The sequence below is a fragment of the Pogoniulus pusillus genome, chromosome 26 (genome assembly GCF_015220805.1).
Source record: "Pogoniulus pusillus isolate bPogPus1 chromosome 26, bPogPus1.pri, whole genome shotgun sequence".
Lineage (NCBI taxonomy): Eukaryota > Metazoa > Chordata > Aves > Piciformes > Lybiidae > Pogoniulus > Pogoniulus pusillus.
In genome coordinates, this window is record NC_087289.1 from 2,998,794 (window position 1) to 3,023,047 (window position 24,254).

General features: G+C 56.5%; 1 protein-coding gene across 7 annotated transcripts; it reads left to right on the top strand.

Annotated features, from left to right (window-relative positions):
• Window positions 1–423: 423 nt before the first annotated feature.
• TRPM2 (transient receptor potential cation channel subfamily M member 2) lies at window positions 424–24,027 on the top strand. 7 transcript variants are annotated; one of them, XM_064165026.1, is made up of 33 exons: window positions 424–540; window positions 706–793; window positions 2,948–3,214; window positions 3,530–3,615; window positions 4,855–5,023; window positions 6,109–6,289; window positions 6,641–6,807; window positions 7,767–7,947; window positions 8,468–8,529; window positions 8,745–8,945; window positions 9,326–9,428; window positions 9,670–9,791; window positions 11,026–11,376; window positions 11,843–11,980; window positions 12,626–12,755; window positions 13,046–13,191; window positions 13,332–13,781; window positions 14,316–14,434; window positions 15,471–15,603; window positions 15,737–15,908; window positions 16,353–16,536; window positions 17,479–17,660; window positions 17,780–17,912; window positions 18,032–18,119; window positions 19,143–19,230; window positions 19,644–19,795; window positions 20,313–20,389; window positions 20,481–20,582; window positions 20,899–20,985; window positions 21,187–21,292; window positions 21,785–21,886; window positions 22,311–22,427; window positions 22,686–24,027. In XM_064165026.1, the coding sequence occupies exons 3-33, from the start codon at window positions 3,020–3,022 to the stop codon at window positions 22,809–22,811; spliced, it is 4,650 nt and encodes a 1,549-aa protein (XP_064021096.1). In that variant the 5' UTR covers window positions 424–540; window positions 706–793; window positions 2,948–3,019; the 3' UTR covers window positions 22,812–24,027. The 7 variants fall into 7 exon arrangements, with proteins under 7 accessions (XP_064021096.1, XP_064021095.1, XP_064021100.1 ...); XM_064165027.1 differs by lacking the exon at window positions 424–540 and having other exon boundaries at window positions 565–793; window positions 13,332–13,444; window positions 13,568–13,781; XM_064165025.1 differs by lacking the exon at window positions 424–540 and having other exon boundaries at window positions 564–793.
• Window positions 24,028–24,254: the final 227 nt, after the last annotated feature.

The following is a 24,254-nucleotide window of genomic DNA, read 5'->3' on the forward strand; positions in this document are numbered from 1 at the left end:
CTTAAAGATCTTTTCCAACCAAAATCATTCTGAGTCTTCAATTCTGTTCTGTAGCAGCCGTGCTGCTTGTCTATTGATCCAGGAACCCCTGGGAGTCAGCCTTGCTTGAGTGTCCCTGACACCAGATGATGCTGGGAGGGTCTCAAAGACGTGTCAGAGGGGCTGAAGGTGCTGGCATTAATTGCTGCTGTCCCATGGTGTCCTTTATCCTTCAGGGACAGCTCTAAGCTTCCCAGGAGCAAAGTCCATCTTTCCAAGGCCAAGCTGTCCTTTGGTTTGTTTTACTTCGGCGTGAACAATACCGAAGTCTCCAGTGAAACCGACTCACACCACCGTCTGTAGCTACTCCGTAAGCTAACACACGATCGGACTGATCGATAACTAGGGCACAGGTGCACCATCGCTCCTGCCCAGCCTGCAACGCGCCCAAGCCCCCGCCAGAGCCAGCAGCTGCCGGGGCTGCCCAGCAGCGTCCGTGTGCCGCTGCCCCGTCGCCCCGCAGCGTGGTGCCCGGTGGCGCCCGCCCCACGCCGCGCTCAGGTGCGTGTCCTGGGCGCGGGCAGCGGGAGGCTGCGCGGCCGGAGGCTGCGGGCGGCGGGAGCGTGACTCAGCCGCCGGAGCGGGCGGGGGCTGCCTCGGCGCTGCGGCTTCCGCAGCCGGCTGTGCTGGGAGCCTGCCAGCCACCTGCCATCTCCTCCTCTGCAGGCAGCCTGCGGGCGGCTCTGCCCTCTTCTCCCCTCCCGGTCCGTGCCTGCCGTGACAAAATGACCCGCCGGAGGTAGAGGGACGCCAGGTAGGGTCCCCACGCGGCGCTGGAGCGCAGGGGGTGGGGATGCGGCCGCTGGGGGCTGCGGGAAAGGTACGGGCGGCCCCGGTGCCGGCCGGGCCGGTGGAGGCGCGGAGGGCGGGCATGGGTCACAGGATGTGCTCAGGGCTCTGCTCCCTGTCCCCACAGCTGTTGTGACCACGCTGAGCCCGCGGTGGGGTCCGCTGCTGCCCGCGCTGGGGCGGGCTGCCAGGGCGCCCCGGGTGCAGACCCCTCCCGGGGTGCTGGCCAAGCTGGAGTGGGGGAGGGCAGTGTGCTGCAAGAGAGGCTCTGTTCTTGGCCCCACAGCCCTTCAGGGCAGGTGCTCCGGGTAGCTTATCAGCAGCTCTTCACCCCTGAGCGTTCCTTGAGGACCTAGTGTGAAAGCCCATGGGCTTACTAGCTGCTTCTGGCTGTACCCCTAACCCCCACCAGCCTGCCCACCCGGGGGCAGGAGCAAGAATTCGGGGTGTGTTTGACCTTCTTTGGATAGCTCTTTCTCGAGCAGTTAGATCTGCTCTGGCTTGTGCTGCTGCAGAAAGTCAGTCAGCCAAAATCTAGTTCCCAAGGTCAGTGAGGCTGCATCCTTCCCGGGGGGAGGATGACAAAAGGCTTTTCCTCACTGCTCTCTGCCTGCAGCAGCACTGGGCCTCGGGAAAGGAGATGTGAAGGAAATGCTGTGGTAGCTGTGATTTTGCTCCCCAACTCCTTGGCCCCTCTAAGGGCTCCCCACCCTTAGGTGTGATGCAGAGTTTAGCTTGCAGAAAAGGATTCCAGCCCTCCTTAAAGATAGGCTTGCTGACCCCACAGCTTTGCCAGTGCCTTGTCTGAGTGCTCTGCTTCTTCCATGACCCAATCACAGCTCCCCTGAGAGGGCACGCTTCCCCTTTGGGCTCCAGAGACTCCCAGCAGCTTTTTCATCCTTGTTTCAGTAGCTCTGCAGCCTCACCAACCCAGGAGCTCAGCAGTGGGATCTGTGAGTGCCCAGGGGTTTTGCAGCCCCTACCCTGCAGCATGCCCAGCATGGCTGGTTTAGTTCTGGGCTTGCAGAGAGCCTTTGCAGGGGACACAAGACCCCTCCTGCAGAGGTGCCCTGTCCCTGCAGCCAAGGTGTTGCTATGTTTTTTCCATCCAGAGCCATGCTGGGGTTGCTCACATGAAAGACCTGGTTTCTGCTTTCCCTGCTCCCAGAAGTACTCCAGCTGCCTGCAGTGGAGAGCAAGCAAGGAGAGCTGTGGGCTAGCGGGCAGCCAGGCAGTGGAGAAGGCAGGCCAGCAGCTATGCAGGCTGGCAGAGCATGGTGGGGTCAGTTTTCAGAGGCTGGCAGGCTGCCTGGGGCAGCATGGCTCATACAGACATAGAACCACAGAATTTCAGTGACTGGAAGCGACCTCTGGAGATCGAGTCCAACCCCCTGCCAAAACAGGCTCACCTAGGAACATGTCAGAATCAACCAGGATGGAAGAGACCTGAGCTCATCCAGTCCAACCTAGCACCCAGCCCTATCCAGTCCATGAGACCATGGCACTAAGTGCCTCATCCAGTCCAGATGGTTTCTTAAAGTCTCCAGAGGAGGAGACTCCACAGCCTCTCCTGGCAGCCTGCTCCAAGCCTCCAGCACTCACAGCAGAGAAATTTCTTCTCATGTTCAGGTAGAACTTCCCAAGTTCCTGTTTGTGTCTCTTGCCCCTCATTCTATCACAGGCTACTACTGAAGAGAGACCAACCCCTTCTTCTTGTACCCTTGAGGTACTTAGAAACATTCATCAGATCCCCTCTCAGGCAGCTCTTCTCCAGGCTGAACAGCTCCAGGTCTCTCGACCTTTCCTCATCATCCTTGGAGCCTCTGTTTTACTCTCTCTATTTAGTTCCCTGTCTCTCTTGAACTGGGGAGTCCAGAACTAGACACAATACTCTAGATGTGGTCTCACTAGAGCAGAGAAGAGGGGGAGAAGAACCTCCCTTGATCTGCTGGACACCCTCTTCTTCTGCATGCTGAGGCTGATTCACCACCCACATGGCCCCTCTGTCCCAACGGTGGCATGGGTATGGCAGTTTTCCCATGGACATCTGTCCACCCAGGGAGTGATGGACAGAATGCTTCAGTGCTTTGCTATGCTTCTTCTTTTCTGCTGCATTCAGGATGGAGATGTTCATGGCCTCCCAGCCTAGGAACAGGAGCAAGGAGGCCAAGCCAGGCAAGACACAGAAGCCATGGCTGTGCGCGGCCGACGCAGCAAGGTGCTCCCCTCCGAACTGAACAAGGTGTGCCCTGAGAGAGGTGATGACCCTGCCACACACTCCAGGACAATGAGTGACTTCGAAGTGGTCCCCAACCTCCAGCAGAGCAGCAGCAGTGTCTCAAGGAGCAGGCGGAAGGCACATTTCCCTGGCGGCAGCAATGAAAAGGCAAGTGCAGGAGGTGCTGGAAGAGAGAGTGGTTGGGCACACATCACAGAAGAGCTTCAGGGAGTCAACCAGTGGCTCATTAACAGGGCAATTAATAACAGGGACAAACAGAAAATCCCCAAACATCCAAGGGGCATGTCCAGCATTCACATCTCCTCAGAGCACATCTGGCTTTGTCCTGGCAGAGAGCAGTGGCACTTTCTTCCTCCTGGTTGAAAGCACACCCCCCAGATATGCTCTGGGTGTCTGGGCCCTGGCCTAACTTCTGCCCTTTGCAGAAACCCTGACCCCTTGCTGCTTTTCCTGCCTCTTCAGGAAAATCTCATCTCGTGGATTCCTGAAAACATCCGGAAGAAAGAGTGCACCTACTTTGTGGAAAGCTCCCAGACCTCAGATTCTGGGTGAGTAACGCAGGCCCTCGTCCCCTGCAAAGCAGAAAGGGTGCTCGGGGGCAAAGCTACAGCACTTTCTGTCAAGGCAGCTGCTGTCCACTGGAGGAACAAATCTCTTTTTGACTGCTCCTTCGCCCTGCTGCACGTCACCACAAGGCTGGTATCCCATGTCCTAGTCAGGAACCTCTCTCTGGTATCCCGTGTCCTAGTCAGGAACCTCTCTCTGGTATCCCATGTCCTAGTCAGGAACCTCTCTCTGGTATCCCATGTCCTAGTCAGGAACCTCTCTCATGCTTTTGCATGCAGTTGTTTCCATCCAATGCAGCTGGAATATTTCTGTACTAAACCTCTACACGAGGAAGCACCAAGGGTTTTTTTGGGGTTATATTTCTCCCCAAGCAGTGGCATAGGATCATAGAATCAACCAGGTTGGAAGAGACCTCCAAGATCAGCCAGTCCAATCTATCCCCCAGCCCTGTCCACTCAACCAGACCATGGCACTAAGTGCCTCATCCAGGCTTGGCTTCAACACCTCCAGGCACGGTGACTCCACCACCTCCCTGGGCAGCCCATTCCAATGCCAATCACTCTCTCTGCCAACAACTTCCTCCTAACATCCAGCCTAGACCTCCCCTGGCACAACTTGGGACTGTGTCCCCTTGTTCTGTTGCTGGCTGCCTGGCAGCAGAGCCCAACCCCACCTGGCTACAGCCTCCCTGCAGGCAGCTGCAGGCAGCAATGAGCTCTGCCCTGAGCCTCCTCTGCTGCAGGCTGCACCCCCCCAGCTCCCTCAGCCTCTCCTCACAGGGCTCTGCTCCAGGCCCCTCACAGCTTTGTCGCCCTCCTGTGGACACCTTCCAGTACTGCAACATCTCTCTTGAATGGAGGAGCCCAGAACTGGACACAGCACTCAAGGGGTGGCCTGACCAGTGCTGAGTACAAGGGCAGAAGAACCTCCCTTGTCCTGCTGGCTACACTGGTCCTGATTCAGGCCAGGATGCCATTGGCTCTCCTGGCCACCTAGACACACTGCTGGCTCTTGTCCAGCTACTATCTACTAGCACCCCCAGGTCCTTTGTTTCTGCACAAGTTTTGAGCTGGAGGGTGAGCTGAGCATGAGATGCCCATGTGGGTGGTGTTGTTAATGGCAGCACAAACACCTCCTGCCTCAGCTGAGGCTGATGGAGCAGCTGAGCTTTGCCTTCTGGGTCAGACTGTTTTCAGCAAAGCTGGTGGTGTGTGTTCCAGGAGAGTCGTGTGCGAGTGTGGCTACCTCAGGGAACAGCACCTGGAAGATGCTTCCAAACCTCCCATCTTCCTGGGGAAGGAATGGGATGCCAGCAGGCACATCCAGGAAATGCCAACAGATGCTTTCGGTGATATCCACTTCACAGGCCTGGGACAGAAGATGGGAAAGGTGATGAGGTTTTCACATCTGTGGTGCATGGGGAGCCAATGTTGGGATGTTGCCTTGGCAGATGAAATGCAGGTGTTTCCCTCGGGAATCAGAGCAGGTTAGGAAAGCATGGAAATGTCCCAAGGCAGAGGAAGGGAGTAACCAAGTGTCTTGGTTCTGGTTTAAATTTCCCAGAGACTCAAAATATAGCTAACAGAACCAAGACATTAATAAGATGCCTTCCCCTCTCCCCCACTTTTGGAAAGGAAGGAATTAGATGTAGAGAGGAAGAAGGGTAAAACCACCACACCCAAATGAAAAGAGCTGACTTTGATTTGGAAGTTAAAAGAAAAACTTTAATGATAAATAAAAGGTATTTAAGGTAGGAGAGTTGCAAAGGGGTATAGGGACGGAAAAAGAAGGCACAAAATAGATACATATGCAACCAGATGGATGGAGGTAGAATCAGGAAGGGTTTTGTCCACTCTGTGGAAGGATGGCTACATGGTAAAGCGACAGCAGCAGGAACAAGGGTGGTGCTAGCAGGCAGGGAGGCAAAAGAGAGCAACAATCAGGAAGCTCCTCTGTTTTTATAGGGGGCTAGAAAGGAAGTGTGAGTGGGCTAATCACTGCATCTGGGGTTAGGTCCAGACCCACCCCAGAGAGGAGTCAGGAGGACCCGGGGCCAGGGTCAGACTTACCCCAGAGAGGAGTCAAGAGGACCTGGGGTCAGGTTCAAGACCACCCCCCCAGGAGGGTTAACCCTTTACACCAAGAGTGAGGAAGGGGGTGGGACAGGACCCCTCTTCTCTCCCAGCTCTATACATAGTCCCCCTCTCAAACCATGGCACGAATCTTCATGCCATGAGGTCTGTGCTTCAAGGACTGGCTGTTCTCTGTCCTCATCCTTAGGTTTGTCTTGGCAATGCTGGGTGTCAGGGAAGCAAGTGGGAACAGGGTCTTAGACAAAGAGCTGGGACAGCAGCCACAGGGCTCTCCTGGCAAACAGCATGCAGAGCCCACAGTTCTTCTCTGGGGCAGGAGAAAAGGTGGTGGAGGTGCCCTCTCGTTCTCCCCTCAAACGTGTGCATGCTCCCGTTGTGCAGTACGTGCGTGTCTCCTCGGATACCCCTCCACGGGTCATCTTCCACCTCATGACACAGCACTGGGGCCTTGACCCTCCCAACCTGCTCATCTCGGTCACTGGGGGAGCAAAGAACTTCATCATGAAGCCAAGACTGAAGAACATCTTCCGGCAAGGGCTAGTCAAAGTGGCCCAGACCACCGGTAAGAGATGCAGAGGGTCTCACTGTAAAGTGGGAGAGGGGCCTGCCTTCTGGCCATCACTCAGTAGGTGGGCTGCTGTGGAGATGCCAAGCTGGCCCAGGAGGCCTGTCTGGACTACCACCACCAGGGAAGGACTATTCTTGCTCATTTGGCTCACAGAGAGCTGGACTGAGAGGTGCAACACTGTACTGAAGAAGGCATCTCCCGCGCTGCCAGGGCATTGCGCAGTAGTGGGCAGGGAAACATCTTCTCTGGGTGGAGCATCTCTGTGGACCAGCAGCCATGGAGGAGGATGCTAGGAGATTGCCATGAGCAAGGATTGCCTTTCCCAAGCCCCTTTCTGACCCCCAGGTGCCTGGATCATCACGGGGGGGTCCCACGCCGGGGTGATGAAACAGGTGGGAGAGGCAGTTCGAGACTTCATGCTGAGCTGCGGCCACAAGGACAGTGAGATCGTCACCATCGGCATAGCCACCTGGGGCACCGTGTACAACCGCGACAGCCTCATCTGCCCCATGGTGAGCCAGGCAGAGGCAGGAGTGCCTTTGCTTTGCCTGTGCCCACACTGCCAGCGACGTCCTGCCAAGGACCATAGTGGGAGCAGGTGCTGCAAGACGTGCCTGTGGCTGGCAGCCCTGCTACAACGCAGCTGCACCAGAAGGGGTGATGGGCCTGGGCTGGTGTTCTCTGAGAAGCCTCTCTGCCTTACCCAGTGTCTCCCATATAGAATCATAGAGTCAACCAGGTTGGAAGAGATCTCCAAGATCAGCCACTCCAACCTAGCACCCAGCCCTAGCCAGTCAACCAGACCATGGCACTAAGTGCCTCAGCCAGGCTTGACTTCAACACCTCCAGGGACGGCAACTCCACCACCTCCCTGGGCAGCCCATTCCAATGCCAGTCACTCTCTCTGACAACAACTTCCTCCTAACATCCAGCCTAGACCTCCCCTGGCACAACTTGAGACTGTGTCCCCTTGTTCTGTGGCTGGGTTCCTGGGAGAGGAGACCAACCCCCACCTGGCTACAGCCTCCCTTCAGGTAGTTGTAGAGAGCAATGAGGTCAGCCCTGAGCCTCCTCAGCCTCTCCTCATAGGGTTTGTGCTCCAAGCCCCTCACCAGCTTTGTTGCCTTTCTCTGGGCACATTCCAGCACCTCAACATCTCTCTTGAATCGAGGAACCCAGAACTGGGCACAGCACTCAAGGTGTGTCCTGAGCAGTGCTGAGTCCAGGGGCAGAAGAACCTCCCTTGTCCTACTGGCCATAGGTGCTGTGCTTCTCCTGGCAGGACCTTTGTGGGTGTGAGGGCAGGTAGTACAGAGACAGGCACGTGGGGCAAGGGTGGCATGAATGCTGCAGGAGGAGCAGGGACAGCCAAACTGTTCCTGTGTGTTGGCCTGTCCCACATACTGGTTGCTGTGGGCATCTGGTGCTGCTCTGCCAGGGTTTTGCCAGTGTCTCCTCCTACACTTTCCAGGGTGGCTTTCCAGCTGAGTACGTGCTGGATGAGGAGAACCAAGGCAGCCTGTCATGCCTGGACAGCAACCACTCCCACTTCATCCTGGTGGACGATGGGACCCACGGGAGGTATGGGGTGGAAATCCCCCTGAGAACCAGACTGGAGAAGTTCATTTCAGAGCAGACCAAGGTGAAAGGAGGTAACAGCAGCATGAAGCAGGGGATGGGCCATCCATTGGTAAGGGATTCCCATCCAGACCTCCAGTGAGAAAGGAGGCTGTGGCTTCCCTGGAGGATCCAGGCAAGGGGGTTGACAGAGTTGTCATGATAAATGTGAACTGGTTCCTCAGGGACAGCAATCAAAGAGCCTTTCTCTGCCAGCTGCTTGACTTGTGGGGTCACCAAAGGGTCTTGTGATGCTGAGTTGATCAGGGAGAGATTTATGATGCTGATCATGAAGAGATGTTTCTCCCAAAAAGCCTATCCCCCAGGGAGGTTTTTGGGTGGTATCTTCTTGCTATGCAAATGATCTTCTCTTGCAACACCTGCACACAGGTGCTCCAGCAGCATAATTGCCAGGAGGTCATCTCACCTCTCTCCTGGAGCCTGCCGTGGCTCCCACCTTGCCTTTCACACCTCACTGCTCAGAGGGAACCACAAGTCTGCATGGGGGAGAGGCTGCCCCGCAGGGAGGTGACTTTGGGCTCTGCTTCCCCACAGGTGTTGCCATCAAGATCCCCATCGTGTGCGTGGTACTGGAAGGAGGCCCTGGGACACTCGATGTAAGAAGCTGCTCTTGCCCACTCCCAGCAGAGCTGGGAGAGTGGTGGGTGGGTGCAGCCCCTTGCCCGGGGTGCTGCTCTCCACCAGGGGGGTGAGTGTGGTGTCACACTGACTAAAATGGGAGTGCTGTGGAGCACTGGCGTGGGGCTCAGGCTCAGAGAGGAGCTGCTGACCTCTGAGTGGAATTAAGACCAACCTCCCTGCTCTGTTGCAGACCATCTACAATGCCATCACCAATGGGACCCCCTGTGTGATAGTGGAAGGGTCTGGGCGCGTGGCTGATGTCATTGCCCAGGTGGCTAGCCTGCCTGTGCCCAAGATAACCATTGCCTTGATCCAGAAGAAGCTGAGTGTGTACTTCCATGACACCTATGAGCACTTCACTGAGGGCAAGCTGGTGGAGTGGACCAAGAAGGTGAGCCTCTTGCAGACCGACAGCTCCTCTCTTTGAGCTTGTGGGGATCAAATGAGTCTCCAGGACTCTTTGCCCTTAAGCAGCAAGGCTCACAGCATGAAGTTTAAGGTTTACTTTCTGCTGACCAACCCCATCTGCCCCCAGCCCTGCTCAGCTTTGTCCTGGTGGGCACTCCAAGGACTTGAGCTCTGCTCCTCTGCTGTCTGCTCCTTTTTAGACAGAGAGGTACCATTGGGGACCAGCCCCTGCTGGACTAGGAGTCACCACACAGGCAGGCAAAATGGGGGGAGAAGGAACTTCCCCATGCAGGACAGGGAACTGCAGGAAGCAGAAGGGTGAAGATGCTGCTGCTGATTGCCTGCCCATGGCTCTCCTTGCAGATCCAGGACATAGTGAGGAACCGACAGCTCCTGACCATTTTCAGAGAGGGCAAATATGGCCAGCAGGACGTGGATGTGGCCATCCTCCAGGCCCTGCTCAAAGGTGAGGAGAGGGGAGCTGCTTAGGGGAGTGCATAGACATGGGTGAGATGGGGATCACAACTCACCTCCTGCCAGCTGCTTGGTTTATGGGTCACCAAAGGGGTCCCCAAACCTTTTGATGCTGAGCTGGTCAGGGAGAGACATTTCTCCCAAAGGGCCAGTCCTTCAAGGGGACTTCCAGGTGGTATCTTCTCTCTCCCCCTAAATTATCTTCTCTTCTAACACATGTGGTTTTCATGCAGCATCCCAAAACCAGGACCATTTTGGTCGTGAGAACTGGGACCACCAGCTGAAGTTAGCTGTGGCCTGGAACAGGGTGGACATTGCTCGGAGTGAGATCTTCACAGATGACCATGAGTGGAAGGTAAGGCAGTACCTGTGCTGCTTGTCTGGTCAGCCTTAGAGCTTGTCAGGTCACACTTGAGAACTGTGAATACTGGGGGTACTTTCCATCTCCAGTGTGCCTAGGGAGAGTTTCTGAGGGCATTTGTCTTGGACCTTAAATTCCCAGCAGATTGCTGGGGGCTTGTCATCTATCCTGCTGTTCAGAAGTGCACTCAAACACCCACAGCAGAGTGAGCCCATTCTGCAAGGCATGGCTAGCAGAGGTCCTGTTTGACCTAGCAGTGTTTACAAAGGTGCTTGGTTTTGTGGTCAAAAGAGAATCCACTGACACAGAGCCAAAAATACCCTCTGCCAGCTCTGCCCTGTGGTCCCTGCTCATGCCGTGCTGCCAGGTGGCAACTTGTCTCTAAACTGATCTCACCCTGCTCAGTCTGGAAGCCAGCTCTGATCCACCTCTGGAGAAGTGGAACTTGAGCAGGGTTCTGTAGCTTCTGCTGGGCCTGTGGGATTTGGAAGGGATTTTCCTATTTGGTTTGACAGTTTGGATTCCTCCAGCTCATAAACCTTTCATGGAACTGGGTAGGGCTGTTGGGAACCAGGACCCCAAAGAGGAAGTATTTGATGGTGTGAAGAGGCAAAGCCTGAATAGGATCTAGATCTTGAGGAAGATCTTTGCTGGGAAGGGAGGATGAGGCAGGCTGCTTGACTGAGAAGCTGAGGCTGAAACCAGGTTGTGGGGAAGGTCAGCAGGTAACTTCCTGGTAGGACAGACATGGAGCCCCTTACCCATAGGCTTTGTTTTCACTTCTGAGCACATGCAAAGGTTGCCTTGGTAAAGAAAAGCCCACAGAGGCTGAACTGGATGCCCATGAGGAGCAGCCAGTCTCCCTGTGGCTGAGATCTAGCTGGCAGCACCATGACCCTTCAGCACAGAGGACAAACTCATGAGGTCTTGTTCACCTGTGCAACACATCCTTCTGAGCTGAGGAAAGAGACTTTGCCCTCTACCCAACCCAAACACTCCACCCAGAAGCTAAAGCAGCAGAGGGCTTCACTGCCATAGGAGAGGGAATAGTGACCCAGAAGTGTGTCTCTGGGGGTTGTCCCTCAAGCCCCAGAACCTCCCAGCTGCCTCCTAACACCCAGAAACTCCTGTGCTAAGGAATAAAATCTTGCCCCCAGCTGATTGAGGAGCATGGTGGGGCCCTGCTCTGGGGTCGTGGAGCCCCTCACCTCTGCCTCTGGCCTGCCAGCCCACAGATCTCCACCCTGTGATGGCAGCTGCCCTGATCTCCAACAAGCCAGAGTTTGTGAAGCTGTTCCTGGAGCAGGGAGTGCGTCTGAAGGAGTTTGTCACCTGGGACACCCTGGTTTACCTCTACGACAACATGGCACCATCCTGCCTGTTCCACAGCAAGCTTCAGAAGGTCCTGCTGGAGGAGAGAGAGCACACAGCCGGCTCCAAAATGCCGAGAGTCCAACTGCACCACGTCTCCCAGGTGCTGCGGGAGCTCCTGGGCAGCTCCACGCAGCATCTCTACCCCAAGCCCAAGCACACAGAACGGCCTCGGCTCTCCATCCCCGTCCCACACATCAAGCTGAATGTACGCATCTCCGGGTGACGTGGTGGCAGGCTTGCCTTAGGGAAGGGGGGGCTGGCTCAAGGAAGCCTCCTGGAGGTTGCAGCTGGGTCTCTGTCCTCTTGCCTGCTCAGGAATCCCACTTAAAATCTGTTGAGGCCCTGCCCAAGCCACCTGCCCCACGTTCAAGGTGTGACACCCACCCTCTTACACCTGCAGCATCGTGTGGCTGCGTGGCTGGTGGGCAGGACCCAGGGGAGAGGCTGCACTGGCCAGGCTGGGCACATCCTCACATGATCTTGGCCATACTGAAAAGGACCTTTCCAGCATGAGCCCAGTCCTAGCCACCCACTGATCTGCAGCAAGGGCCCTTCCGTGGGCAGTGGAGGCAGGCATCCAGGGCTTGGGAGGTGGCTTTGTGCTGAGGGGCTGCCTGCTGTCTGCAGCCTCTTGGCAGAGGAGCAGCTCTGACCATCACACATCCTTGCAGGTTCAAGGGTCAAGCCTCCGGTCCCTCTACAAGCGCTCTGCCGGCCGAGCTGCCTTCACCACGGACCCCGTCCGTGACCTGCTTATCTGGGCTGTGGTCCAGAACCGCCAGGAGCTGGCAGAAATCATCTGGGCCCAGGTATCACAGCCCAGAGCTGCTGGTGCCTGCTGAGACTCTCAGATGGAGCCACAGCTCCTAGTCTCAAGAGGAAAGATTGCACCTGCTGGGATCTGGGCGGCAGGCAAGATGGCCTATGGCAGTGCCCTGGCCTGACCCTGGCCACATGGCAGCCAGCTGGAGAGCCTGCAGACACTCAGTGCTCATCCCCAGCCACAGCAGGCATCCAGACCCCTCCCTTCCCAGCAGTGCACCGGCTGCAGGCAGAGCTGACCTGCTGGGCTACAGGCTGCAAGGGCTCAGAGGGGGCTCAGCGCACCACAGGGGCACGGCAGCTGGGGTGGCTTTCAGGGGTGGTGGCATGGCAGCTGAGGTGGGGGTCCTGGCTCCCATACATAAACTGTCTCCAGACAAGAGGTCTGGAGCACACTGAGCGCACAGTACAGAGCTGTGGAGCCACTCTGCCCACTACCCAAGGCTTCCCCTGAGGAAAGCAGGGATGGCCCCAGGTCCCCTATGGAAGTGGGCACCCTACAGCTAGAGGGGAGTACAGCGCAGTGGACGCTGTCCATCCTGCTTGGGACACCCTCCTGTGGGAGCCACAGAGGGCTTGGTAGGACTGATGGGTGCAGAGCCTCACAAGCTCTCTGGCCTCTTCTGCTCCAGAGCCAGGATTCCATGGCAGCTGCACTGGCCTGCAGCAAAATCCTGAAGGAGCTGGCCAAGGAGGAGGAAGACACTGACACCACCGATGCCATGCTGGCCCTGGCCGAGCAGTATGAGCAGAAGGCAATCGGTGAGCAGGAGGGGACCAGCCCCAGAACTGCCCTCACGCTCTACAGGGCTGCCTGGCTTTGCCCAGGGCAGGATGGGTGGGCTGAGAGGTGGGGTGGGTGGTGCCCAAGGGTGACCCCCTCATCAGTCAGGATCATTGTGGTGCTGTGAGGGCTGTGCCTGGGGGTTGATGTGAGCACAGAAAGTGCCACTCTGTGCTACAGTACCCAAATCCTGGCCCTGTGGGCACCTTGCTGAGTATCAGGCTGGCTCTAGAGCTCAGCCTTGTCTCCCTGGTACCTGCCCGGCCAGGTGTGTTCACAGACTGTTACCGCAAGGATGAAGAGAGAGCCCAGAAGCTTCTCACCCGTGTCTCTGAGGCCTGGGGGAAGACAACCTGTCTGCAGTTGGCCTTGGAGGCCAAGAACATGAATTTTGTGTCCCATGGGGGTGTCCAGGTGGGCTCTCAGCAGTGGTGCTTGGAGGGAAGCTACCTTCTGCCCCAGATCTAAGGTTCCTCGTTGGGAGCAGTGGGGCTCTGCCCTCTGATAGGGGGTGCTCCTGTAACACCAGTGCTCCTCTTCCTCCCTCCTCGCAGGCCTTTCTGACCAAGGTCTGGTGGGGGAAGATGTGTGTGGACAATGGGCTTCTGCGGGTGATTGCATGTGTGCTCTTCTTCCCGCTTCTCTTCACCAGCCTCATCACCTTCAGGTACTCATTGCAGCTGGGACAGGCACTGAGGCAGGGATTTCCTCACCCTGTGGCTGGCTGGGAGAACCTGCCCTGGCGTTTCCCTGGGCAGCTGAACTCCACTTCCACCCCTGCTACCCACAGGGACAAGAGGCTGCAGCCCATGGGCTGCCTGACACGCCTTCGAGCCTTCTTCACGGCCCCTGTTGTCATCTTCCTCATGAACATCCTCTCTTACTTCACCTTCCTCCTGCTCTTCGCCTATGTGCTGATGGTCGACTTCCAGTCGTCGCCGTCTTGGCGAGAGTACCTCATCTACTTCTGGCTCTTCTCCCTGGTGTGCGAGGAGATCCGGCAGGTACGGGGCAGCAGAGCAGAGGCTGGGAGCAGGTGGGACAAAGTGTTCCTCTGGGTGCACCTGCCAGGGCCTGCACAGCTCTCGTTCCCACGCTGTATCTCATGTCACCATCCTTCTGGAGAAGTCCCAGCAAAGGGACTGCTGGATCCCCTCGTGCCTGAGCCCGGAGGATCTCCCTGGCTGTGAGTGCCTGGCCTCAGGTCCCTGTGGAAAGAGGGGCTGCTTTGAGTTGAAAAAGTAAGGAAGTGGAGGCATCACCTCCTCCCTTGGGCAGGCATTCCCAGAAACATTTCCAAGCTTTGCTTGGCATTTAATTCTTTTCAGCCTTTGCTTCAACACCTCAGTGCCTTTCTTCACCAGACTAAAGAGCCTCATGTCTCACCTGTCTCTCCCCATGTGCCTTCCATGTCCCCATAGAGAACTCTGTAGGCTCAGGTTAACTTCAAGCAAGCAAGAGGGCTCAATGGTGACCAGGGCACAGGGTGTCTTGCAAGGCTACCACTGAAATACCAACCCCTCCACCCTTCTCCACAGCTTTTGTATGATCCTGATGGGCTTGGGGTTGTGAAAATGGCTTCACTGTACTTCAAGGACTTCTGGAACAAGCTGGATGTCTGCGCCATCCTCGTCTTCATCACGGGGCTGACGTGCAGGTGAGCTGCAGAACCAGGCCCAAGCCACAGCTGTAGGGCACAGAACTGGTGTGAGAACTGTGCATGTTCTCCAAGGATAGAATCATTAAGGTGATCAAGATGGTCGAGTCCAGCTGTAGCCCAGGTACCACGACCACTAAACCCTATCCTGAAGCACCACATCTACAGCTTCTTGAACCTCTCCAAGGGTGGTAACAGGTGGCAGCCTGTTCTGATGCCTGACCATGAGGAGAAGAAACCAACACCAGTTTCACTCCAGCCTCCTTTCAAGGAGTTATAGAGAGCAATAAGGACTCCTCTCAGCCTTCTCTGGAATAAACAACCCCAGTTCCCTCAGCCTCTTTTTGTGTGATGCCCTCCAAACCCCTCACCAGCCTTGTTGCTTTTCTACAGGTGTCCTCCAGCACCTCAGTGTCTTTCTTGTGCTGTGACACAGCACACAAGCTGTGGCCTCACCAGGGCTGACTACAGCTTTCCACTGCTGCTGGACACACTGTTTTTGATACAGGTCAAGATGTCAGTGGCCTTGGCCACCTAGACAGACTGCTGGCTTATGTTCAGCCAGTTGTCCACTCAGCACACCCAGATCCTTTTCCATCAGGATTTCCAGCCACTCTGCTCCAAACCTGGAGCATTCATGGGGTCACTATGACCCAAGTGCAGGACCCAACACTTGGCCTTGTTGAGCTTCATCCCATTGACCTTGGCCCATCAGTCCAGCCTGTCTAGGTCCCTCTGCAGAGCTTTCTATCCCTCCAGCAGATCAACACTCCTGCTCATTTTAGCTCAGTTGCCATTTCTTCTTCCAAAGGGTGATGAAGACTTCTGTGGTCACTCTGACCAACGTGCCTCCTGTGGTCACTCTGACCAACGTGCCTCTGCTTCCCGCTACCTTTAGTAGAGAGGAGCTTATGTGCTTCACAGAACAGCTGTCACTCAGCCCTCACTGACACTGCAGCAGTGCAATGCTGCGAGGTTGTAAAGAACCTTGTGCTGGTGGCACTGAGATGTTTCCTTTCTTCCCTTCTGTGCCCAGGCTGATTCCATCAACCCTGTACCCTGGGCGCATCATCCTGTCGCTGGCTTTTACCATCTTCTGCCTGCGCCTGATGCACATCTTCACAGTCAGCAGAACCCTGGGGCCCAAGATCATCATTGTGAAGCGCATGGTGAGAGCTCCCCTCTGCCTTGCCAGAGGGAGCAGCTGGATGCCTGCATGGAATGGATGAGCTACCTGTGTTATCCTATCCTCAAGTGGGGTTTGCTCCAGGAAACAATATTGCTTCCCCTCTGTCTTTGCAGTTAAAGGATGTCTTCTTCTTCCTCTTCCTGCTAGCAGTGTGGGTGGTGTCCTTTGGGGTTGCCAAGCAGGCCATCCTAATCCATAATGAGGAACGTGTGGAGTGGCTTTTCCGTGGTGTGGTCTACCACTCCTACCTGACCATCTTTGGGCAGATTCCCTCCTACATTGATGGTAAGGGACACCAGCACATGGCATGAGCAGGGTGGCTGCAATAAGGCTGAGGGATAGTGCTGCAGTCTGCCTAGCTCCTACTGTGTTGGCCCATGGAAGTCCTGCACAGGGCTTCTCTCCAAGCATGACGTAGTGCCAGAAGGAAGCACTGGCAAAGTGTGGGGATAGAGCCCTGCTCCAGCACATTGGCAGTGTGGCCACCACTGCAGACCCAGGGAGGTGAAGAGCACACACTAAAGTCATGGCAGCATGTGCTGGTCCAGCGCAGTGCCACAGCTGCAAGTGTGGTGGCAGCGAGCAGAGACCTGGGAGGAAGCAGAGTAAGGTCAGACCCCTGCCCCGTGCTAAGCTGCTTTGCTGCTGGCCACTTGCAGAGGGCACAATGAGCTCTCTGGAGCGCCATGAGGTGTGGCTGCAGTGGAGTCAGGCTGTGCTCTCTTGCAGGGGTGAATTTCAACATCGACCAGTGCAGCCCCAATGGGACTGACCCCTACAAACCCAAGTGCCCAGAGACAAATGAGGACAACAAGAAACCCATCTTCCCAGAGTGGCTGACAGTCATCTTACTGTGCCTGTACCTGCTTTTCACCAACATTCTTCTCCTCAACCTTCTCATCGCCATGTTCAAGTAAGCTTGGGCCAGCCTGTGGTGGATAAGGAACCTTCCCCCCACCACTGTTTGAAATTTACCAGACCAGCTCAGAAGGCTTGGAAGTAAGATGGAGCTGTATTTACAGCATGGTGTAAATTGACAAGCATATAGACACAACATATACAAACATTTGCCAGTGTGTACAATTCCACACCAGTCAGAAATAACACAGAAAGCCAAACTCCCTCCTGGGCAAAGAAAACTGCCCAGAAGGGCTCAGAGCTACCTCCTCCTTTTTTTCCCTCCCCCCTCTATCTGAGAGGCTCAGGGAGCTGGGGTTGTTTAGCCTGGAGAAGAGGAGGCTCAGGGCTGACCTCATTGCTGTCTACAACTACCTGAAGGGAGGCTGTAGCCAGGTGGGGTTGGTCTCTTCTCCCAGGCAACCAGCAATAGAACAAGGGGACACAGTCTCAAGTTGTGCCAGGGGAGGTCTAGGCTGGATGTTAGGAGGAAGTTGTTGGCAGAGAGAGTGATTGGCATTGGAATGGGCTGCCCAGGGAGGTGGTAGAGGCACCGTCCCTGGAGGTGTTGAAGCAAAGCCTGGATGAGGCACTTAGTGCCATGGTCTGGTTGACTGGCTAGGGCTGGGTGCTAGGTTGGAGTGGCTGATCTTGGAGGTCTCTTCCAACCTGCTTGATTCTATGATTCTATGATTTAGATAAGACAGACAGAGAAAACAAAGCAGAGGTCTCGACAGTGAGTTGAGCCTTCAGGCTTGGCCATGGCCAGGCACTGTACGCTGAGGGTGTAAGGAGGGTCCTGAGGCATACAGGATGCTCTGGGAGGGTTATAGACGTGGTGGAAGCAGTGGGTACAGGCTCGGGCTGATCAAGGAGATGGGCAGGAGCTGGGATGCCATACAGGTGTGATGCACTCCCTCATCCTCACGGCACGGCTGACACCTGGGCTCTGCCCCAGCTACACCTTCCAGCAGGTCCAGGAGCACACGGACCAGATCTGGAAGTTCCAGCGGCACGACCTGATTGAGGAGTACCACGGGCGCCCGCCCGCGCCCCCGCCCCTCATTCTGCTCAACCACCTGCAGCTCCTGCTCCGCCGGGGCTTGCTCCGCAGGCCGGCCACACGCCACAAGCAGCTCAGTGAGGACCAGCAGCTGCCCTCTCCTTCCCTGTGCCCCCTCCCCGGGCACGGCACCGTGCGCTGAGCTGGGCGGCGGCAGCAGGGACCTGACGCCGCTTCTTTCCCCTTCCCCTGGCAGAAGAGAAGCTGGAGAAGAACGAAGAAGCTGCCCTCCTCTCCTGGGAGATGTACCTGAAGGAGAGCTACCTGCAGCACCAGCAGTGCCAGGAGGAGCAAAACGCAGAGAAGAAGATCCAAGGCATCGCCCAGAGGTAGCAGCACCCCTGAAACAGGGACATCCTTCTGCCCTCAAGTCTCCTGGGCAGGGAAGAGTTAGGATCAGTGCAGGGGGTGTCTGCTGAGTGGGTTCATCTCTGCACCATCCCTCCAGAATTGATGTACTGGCAGAGCTGCTGGACTTGGAGCGGGTGAAGAGGACAGGGCTGTTGGAGCAGAGATTGGTGTCTCTGGAAGAGCAGGTAAGGCAAGAGCTGAGCAGCTGCCTTAAGAAAGACAGAATTTTCTAGAGCACAAGAGAAAGCTGCTCTGAAGGACTCCCCCTCCAAGGGGTTACCAAAACAACATCTGAGAGGAAAAGGTTTATGGGAAATGTTCTATTTGACTCCAAGGTGCCCAGGATGAAGATGGGAAGAGGTAGGATGAACTCCTGCCTCCACTGATTACTCAAGCAGTTAGAAGTGACACAGCTCTCCCCCTTGGCCTAAGAGGACTCTCCAGGCCTTCTGGGGCACAAGGGACTCCTCAACCCCTTCACATGAAGATGTTTCACAGCCTGCACAAGCAACAGGTTGCCCAGGGAGCCCAATGGTGCCCTGGTATCTCCTCTCCAAGACAGAGGCAGCACAGCTGCTGTTTCCACTTCCACTTTGGAAGAAGTGTTTGCCTGGAGGTGGTTTTCCAAGGCAAGCATCAGGGCACAGCAAGGATTGCTGCTGCCGTGGGAGGTGAGCCGAGGGCAGCAGTACCTCCTGCCAGGGCATCAGAATCACAGAATGGTGAGGGCTGGCAGGGACCTTTGCAGATCATCTAGGCCAGCCCTGCTGCTAATGCAGCTACATCCAGAGCAGGTTGGTTGCCCAGGATCACAGTGCCCAGGCAGGTTTTGAAAGTCTCTAGAGAAGGAAACTCCACAACCTCTCTGGGCTGCTTGCTCCAAGGCTTCAGCACCATCCCAGCAAAGTTTTTCCTTAAGTTCAAGTGATACCTCCTGGGTTCCAGTTTGTGCTCAGTGCCCCTCATCCTGTCACTGGACACGACTGAAAAGAGCACAGACCTGTCCTCTTGCCCTCCACCCTTTAGTTATTGATGAGCACTGAGAAGATGCCCTCTCAGGCTGCTCTTCTCCAAGCTAAGCAGCCCCAGGTCTCTCAGCCTTCCCTTGTCACAGAGATGCTCCAGTCCCCATATCCTGCAGTACTCTAGCAAGAGGCTTGGGAGGCAGCTGGGGTCTGGGAGATCTGACTTGTTCCTGTCCCCTGCAGGTCCACCAGAATGCCCAGGCCCTGAGGTGGATAATGCTGGCACTGCAGGGCAGTGGCTTCAGCTCAGGAGAAGACATGCCACCCGTGGGTAAGCAGAGCCTAACTCCATCCCAGCGGCACCAGGAATGCCCAGGGCCCTGTGCTGGTGCCTGTGGGCTGTGAAGCAGGGCTGAGCTTCCCCTCTGCTCCCCTCTGTTAAGGTGCAAGGCAGAGGCAGAGATTCCTTTGGCTCAGGGAGGTGTGGGGGCTCTGTGAGGCCATCTAGTCCCTCCTGTGGCCACCAGAGCCATCCCTGCAGCCCACAGCTGAAGCTTTCCACTGCAGCATCTCTTGGGGAGTTCTTCCAGGCCTTGCTGGAAGAGAGTCCAGGGGCCAGTCCTCCTGGGAACATCAGCATCCCCATGGAGAGACCCAGCCAGTGCCTTCAACAGAGCCATGGTCCACAGCACCAGACTCAGCACTCTGCTCTGTGGGGTCTTGTTGTCTGTGCCTGCCTCACAGGCTCCAGCAAAGCCTTGGAGATGAAGGAGCTTGATCTAGAGGAGAAACTCGAGGAGAGCCAGCCCTCCTACCACGTGCTTGCCCGGAACCTCCTGTACCCAGGGTCTCACACCCTCCGCTTCCCTGTGCCGGATGAGAAGGTGCCCTGGGAGGTGAGAGCTGTGACCCTGGGCAGTAGGGCTGGGAGCAGGAACCATGGGGTGGATCTGGGCAGTGGTAGGAAGAGGAATGAACCCACTGATGCACTTATGTCACATTTGGGAGCTCCTGCTTTTCCCAGCCCTGGGACAAGTGGCTTCCTGGAAGAGCTTCTCCAAGGCCCCCTCAGGGAGGAGAGGTGAACTGGCATTGTTCCTCCTGGCACTTAGAGTGCTGGGGATGCCTGAGGATGCTCAGCCAGGAGCCAGAGGGTGCAGCCATCTGCCTCTGCGTTTCCTGAATCAGAACTGGCCTAGAGTTAGGATCTGGCAATGGCTTCCATGGGTGGCAAGCCATGACCCTGGGCTCAGCCCCTGAGCAGGGCCCAGAACCCCACACGCTTTGGGGAGTGACACCATAAGCTGGACAGAGGAAGGAACTAGGGCAGGAAGTGTCCTCGAGAGCTCCAGACCCTGCCTGCTACCAGAGCAAGGATGCCAGTGGGGCCTGACATGGCCATGTGCTCTGCAGGTGGACTTCCCACTCTATGCCCCCCCCACCTACTCGGCTGACCACAAGGACATGGCTGTGCAGGACCCTTTCAGCCCGTGAGTTTCCCTGCGTGGCTTCCCGCTCCTCTGTCCCTTCCCCGGGGTGGCACAGCCAGCCCTCCCTGCCGGGCTGCCTCCTGCCCCCCAGCTCCTTGGAGTCTCTCCTGAAGATCAACTACAACACCATGGATGGGCTGATTGACCGCCAGAGCTTCCATGGCCTCTACGCCGTGCAGGATGGGCTGCCACTGTGAGTGCCCCCACCACGGGCTGGATGGGAGGGGTGGCAGCTCAGATGCTCAGCCATGGGCAAAGCATGGGAGGAACAGAGAATGTGAGGGCCTGGGTGAATCAGTCCTCATTCCACTTCCCTGTAGCTAATGATGGGGTGGGGATAATGCCACACATCTTCCTCAGGGCTGTCCCTCCACCAAGAAACCCTCCCCATCAATAGAGGGGCAGTGCAGTGATGGGGAACTGGGGAAGCAGCAGAGGACTTTGCTGGGTGTGATGGGGTGCACAGAGGGACCCCAGTGTCATCTAAGTTCTCTGTCTCTCCCTGCCAGGAACCCCATGGGCAGGACAGGACTGCAAGGCCGTGGGAGGCTGCACTGCTTTGGTCCCAACCATGCCCTGCACCCCGTTGTGACCCGGTGAGTTCATGGAGACAGAGAGGTGTCTTGCTCCAGGATGGGGCTGGGAGGGTGGAAAGGAAAAGGGGACACAAAAACACCTCGGAAAGACTGGGACCCATCAGGCCACACCATTGCCCATTCAACACGGGAATATGTGGCAGTTTGCTGGGCAGGTGGGAGCTGAGTCTGGCTGCAGCATTACAGAGTCCTCTCCCACAGCTGGAGGAGGAACTTGGATGGGTCTATCATAAGGAAGAGCCTGAAGAAGATGCTGGAAGTCCTGGTGGCCCAGTACCCGCTGTCAGATGTCTGGGCTCTTCCTGGGGTAAGAGCTGCTGGCACAGAAGGATCTGGGCAGATGGGGACCAGGGGTGGATCCCTACAGAAAAGGGATGCAGGTGTCACAGCCTAGCCCCTGGAGGTACCTCTGCTCCTCTCGCATGCAGGGTTGTGCTGCCAGGAGTGCTGGGTGAGCTGTTACTGCTACATACCCACACCTACCCTGACCCATTGTCTCCTGCTTCTCCCTCCTCCTCCTCCCTGGCTTCAGTTCTCACACGTCCTTCATGTGAGCATGTTAAGCAGAGCATCCTTTGACAGAAAGGTCCAGGGGTTGAACCAGGCAAGCTCAGACCTGTGCTTGGGCACAGCTGAGGACTTCTGGCAGGAGAGCAAGGGAGGCACTACTGCTGCTTGCTCCCCCACCAGAATTTGTGGCATCTTCTGCAGCAGTGCCAACTGCCCAGTGGCCAAGCTGGTGACAGTGAGGGAGCCTGGGCTGATGGTATGCCCCACAGCTGACCTCTATTTGGCACAGGGGTCACTGGAGCCGGGCGAGACGCTGCCACTGAAGCTCAAGTGGATCCTGCGCCGGGAGTTCTGGCCCCAGTTCCAGAACTTGCTGAAACAAGGCACCGAGGTGGGGGGCACACAGGTGTCCCAGCAGTATGGGGCACGTGGGTGGTACAGCAACAGCCGGTACAGGGGCACAGCGTGGTACAGGCACGGGCAGGGCATCGCCACAGTACGGGGACAGGTGGCCATCGCGGTGGCTCAGGGGCACAGAGGCAGAGTGCATCGTGCATGGTGAGGAATGGCAGGAGACATGACATGGAGATGTGCCTCACACCACAGGGTCTGGGGGGGCAGCCCAGGGACCCCAGGGGTGGGCCGTACAGCTTGGTGTCTGTGCTTGCTGCCATGGCTCCCCACAGCAACGGGTCACTGGCCTCCAGCGGGGCAGAGGAGCTGTAGAATGATGCCTCAGCAGCCCTGGGGCCTGTGGGTGCCCTCAGGGAGGTGGTGAGGGCTCTGGCCACGCGGCACTCCTTCCCCGTGTGCAGATCCACAAGGGGTACCTCGATGATCCCCGCAACACGGACAACGCTTGGGTGGAGACGGTTGCCGTCAGCGTGCACTTCGACAGCCAGAACGACGTGGAGATGAAGCGCCTCAACTCGGTATGGGGCTCACCTCCCCCGCTCCCTGACCTACCCCTCCGTGGGCATGGGGCAGAGGAGCCAGACCTGCAGGCCCGCTTCAGGAGTAGGCTTCTCCAGCTGTCTGCAGCAGCGGAAGAGTGGGCGAACATGGGGTTGCACAGCAACAGGAGCCCCAAGAAGAAGGGGCAGGAGGCTGGGGACTAGTGATGCTGCTGGGCATGCCTGGCATGGCTCCTTGCCAGCAGCACAGATGTGATGTCTCTGGTCCCCTTCCAGTTCCTTCAGGGCTGCGACCCAGAGCTCTGCATCCGCTGGCAGGTGCTGGACAAGAGGATCCCCCTGCACACCAACCACAAGGAGCTCCTGCACAAGGTCTCAACCCTTCTTGGCGCCTACTACTAAGTCCTCAAGCACAGGCCAGGGCTCCTGCTGCCCTGGACCAGGTGCTGGTTGGGATCTGCATCTCTACTCAAGCTCATCTCTGAGACTCTGGGCAGCTACTGCAGACTAGGTACTTTGGCTGCCTCCAAGAATGTACACTGCAGATCTCTAGGTGGAAAACTGTCCCCTCCTGACCAGCAAGGTACAGGGGCTTCCTGGGCAGTGCCTGCACAGCATCCTGGTCCCCTGAGACACCAAACTCAGACCCAGCTTGTCTCTTGGTGCTTCCACATTGGCCTCAGCACTAGCCCAGAGCTTGGGCCAAGCAGAGCCACAGGGCTGCTCCTGTAAGGTGTTTCTTCTTTCAGCTCCTACCTGCTCTTTGCTTTGGTGTGTGCAGTGGGGACTTGCCAGACCCAGCTCTCCCTCCACCCAGAATATCCATCAGGCACCTCTGCTCTCTGTTCCCACTCTGAACTCTGGCAGCCCCACTGCCACAGCTCCTGAAGGACTGCTCTGGAGAAGGCTTGGTGTCTTTTGCACCTAAAGGCTCTGCAGGCTGCTCCTGTTGCAACTGTCCCCATGTCTCTGGTTGCCTCAGACCCAACAACAGCCAGTCTTGAGCTGTGATTCAGCACTTCTGAAGGCATGAGCAGCTCTTGGCTTGCATACCTACGTTTTCATAGCTCTGCAAAGGTCCATCCATTGTGTTCCATGCTGCTACCTGCTCCTGCGTGTGAGTGCTGAGCACAGTAAATGAACTCTGAGACAAGGCACCACCTAAATGCCACCTGCCTGCCCCCATTCCATGTGCAAAGTGGACTCATGGGGGCAAGTTGCTGAGTGAGACTCAGGTGATCCATGCTCTCTGGTTCTTTGGGCAGGAGAGAGGACATCAGTGCAGCCTTCTCAGGCATATCTGCTCTTAAGAGGTCCTTCACTCACATTTTCTGTGCCTGCTTTGAGGAGAGCAAGACACAATAAGTGGAGACACTTATTGATAGCCTAGGACCACCCCACAGTGGCAGAATATGCCTGGGACCACGCAGGGAGAGAGGTTTCTATGCCTTCTCAGTGGGTCAGATCCTGGCTAGCCAGGGCTGTTCTTCTCACACAGGTAACCACAGTACAGCTGCAAGTTCCCAGCAAAGCACTGGGGTCTGGCAAGGAGCAGGGTGGGTCAGACTAGCAATTTAGTCAACCTAATTGAATAAACCATGTATGAAATCACTAATAACGACTGGAAGTCCTCCATGACTGTTTAAGCAAAGGCCATTCCTGGAGGCCATGCTTGGCTTACACTTCCAGGATGAGCCCAGTTTGAATGTTCCCACCCCCAAGCTCGTTCCACAAACTCACTTTGCTTGCAGACTTACTGCCCCACTGCTGGCAGCAGAGAAGACTTTACATGGTTGGAGTCAATCATAGAATTATACAATCATTTTGGTTGGAAAAGACCTTTGA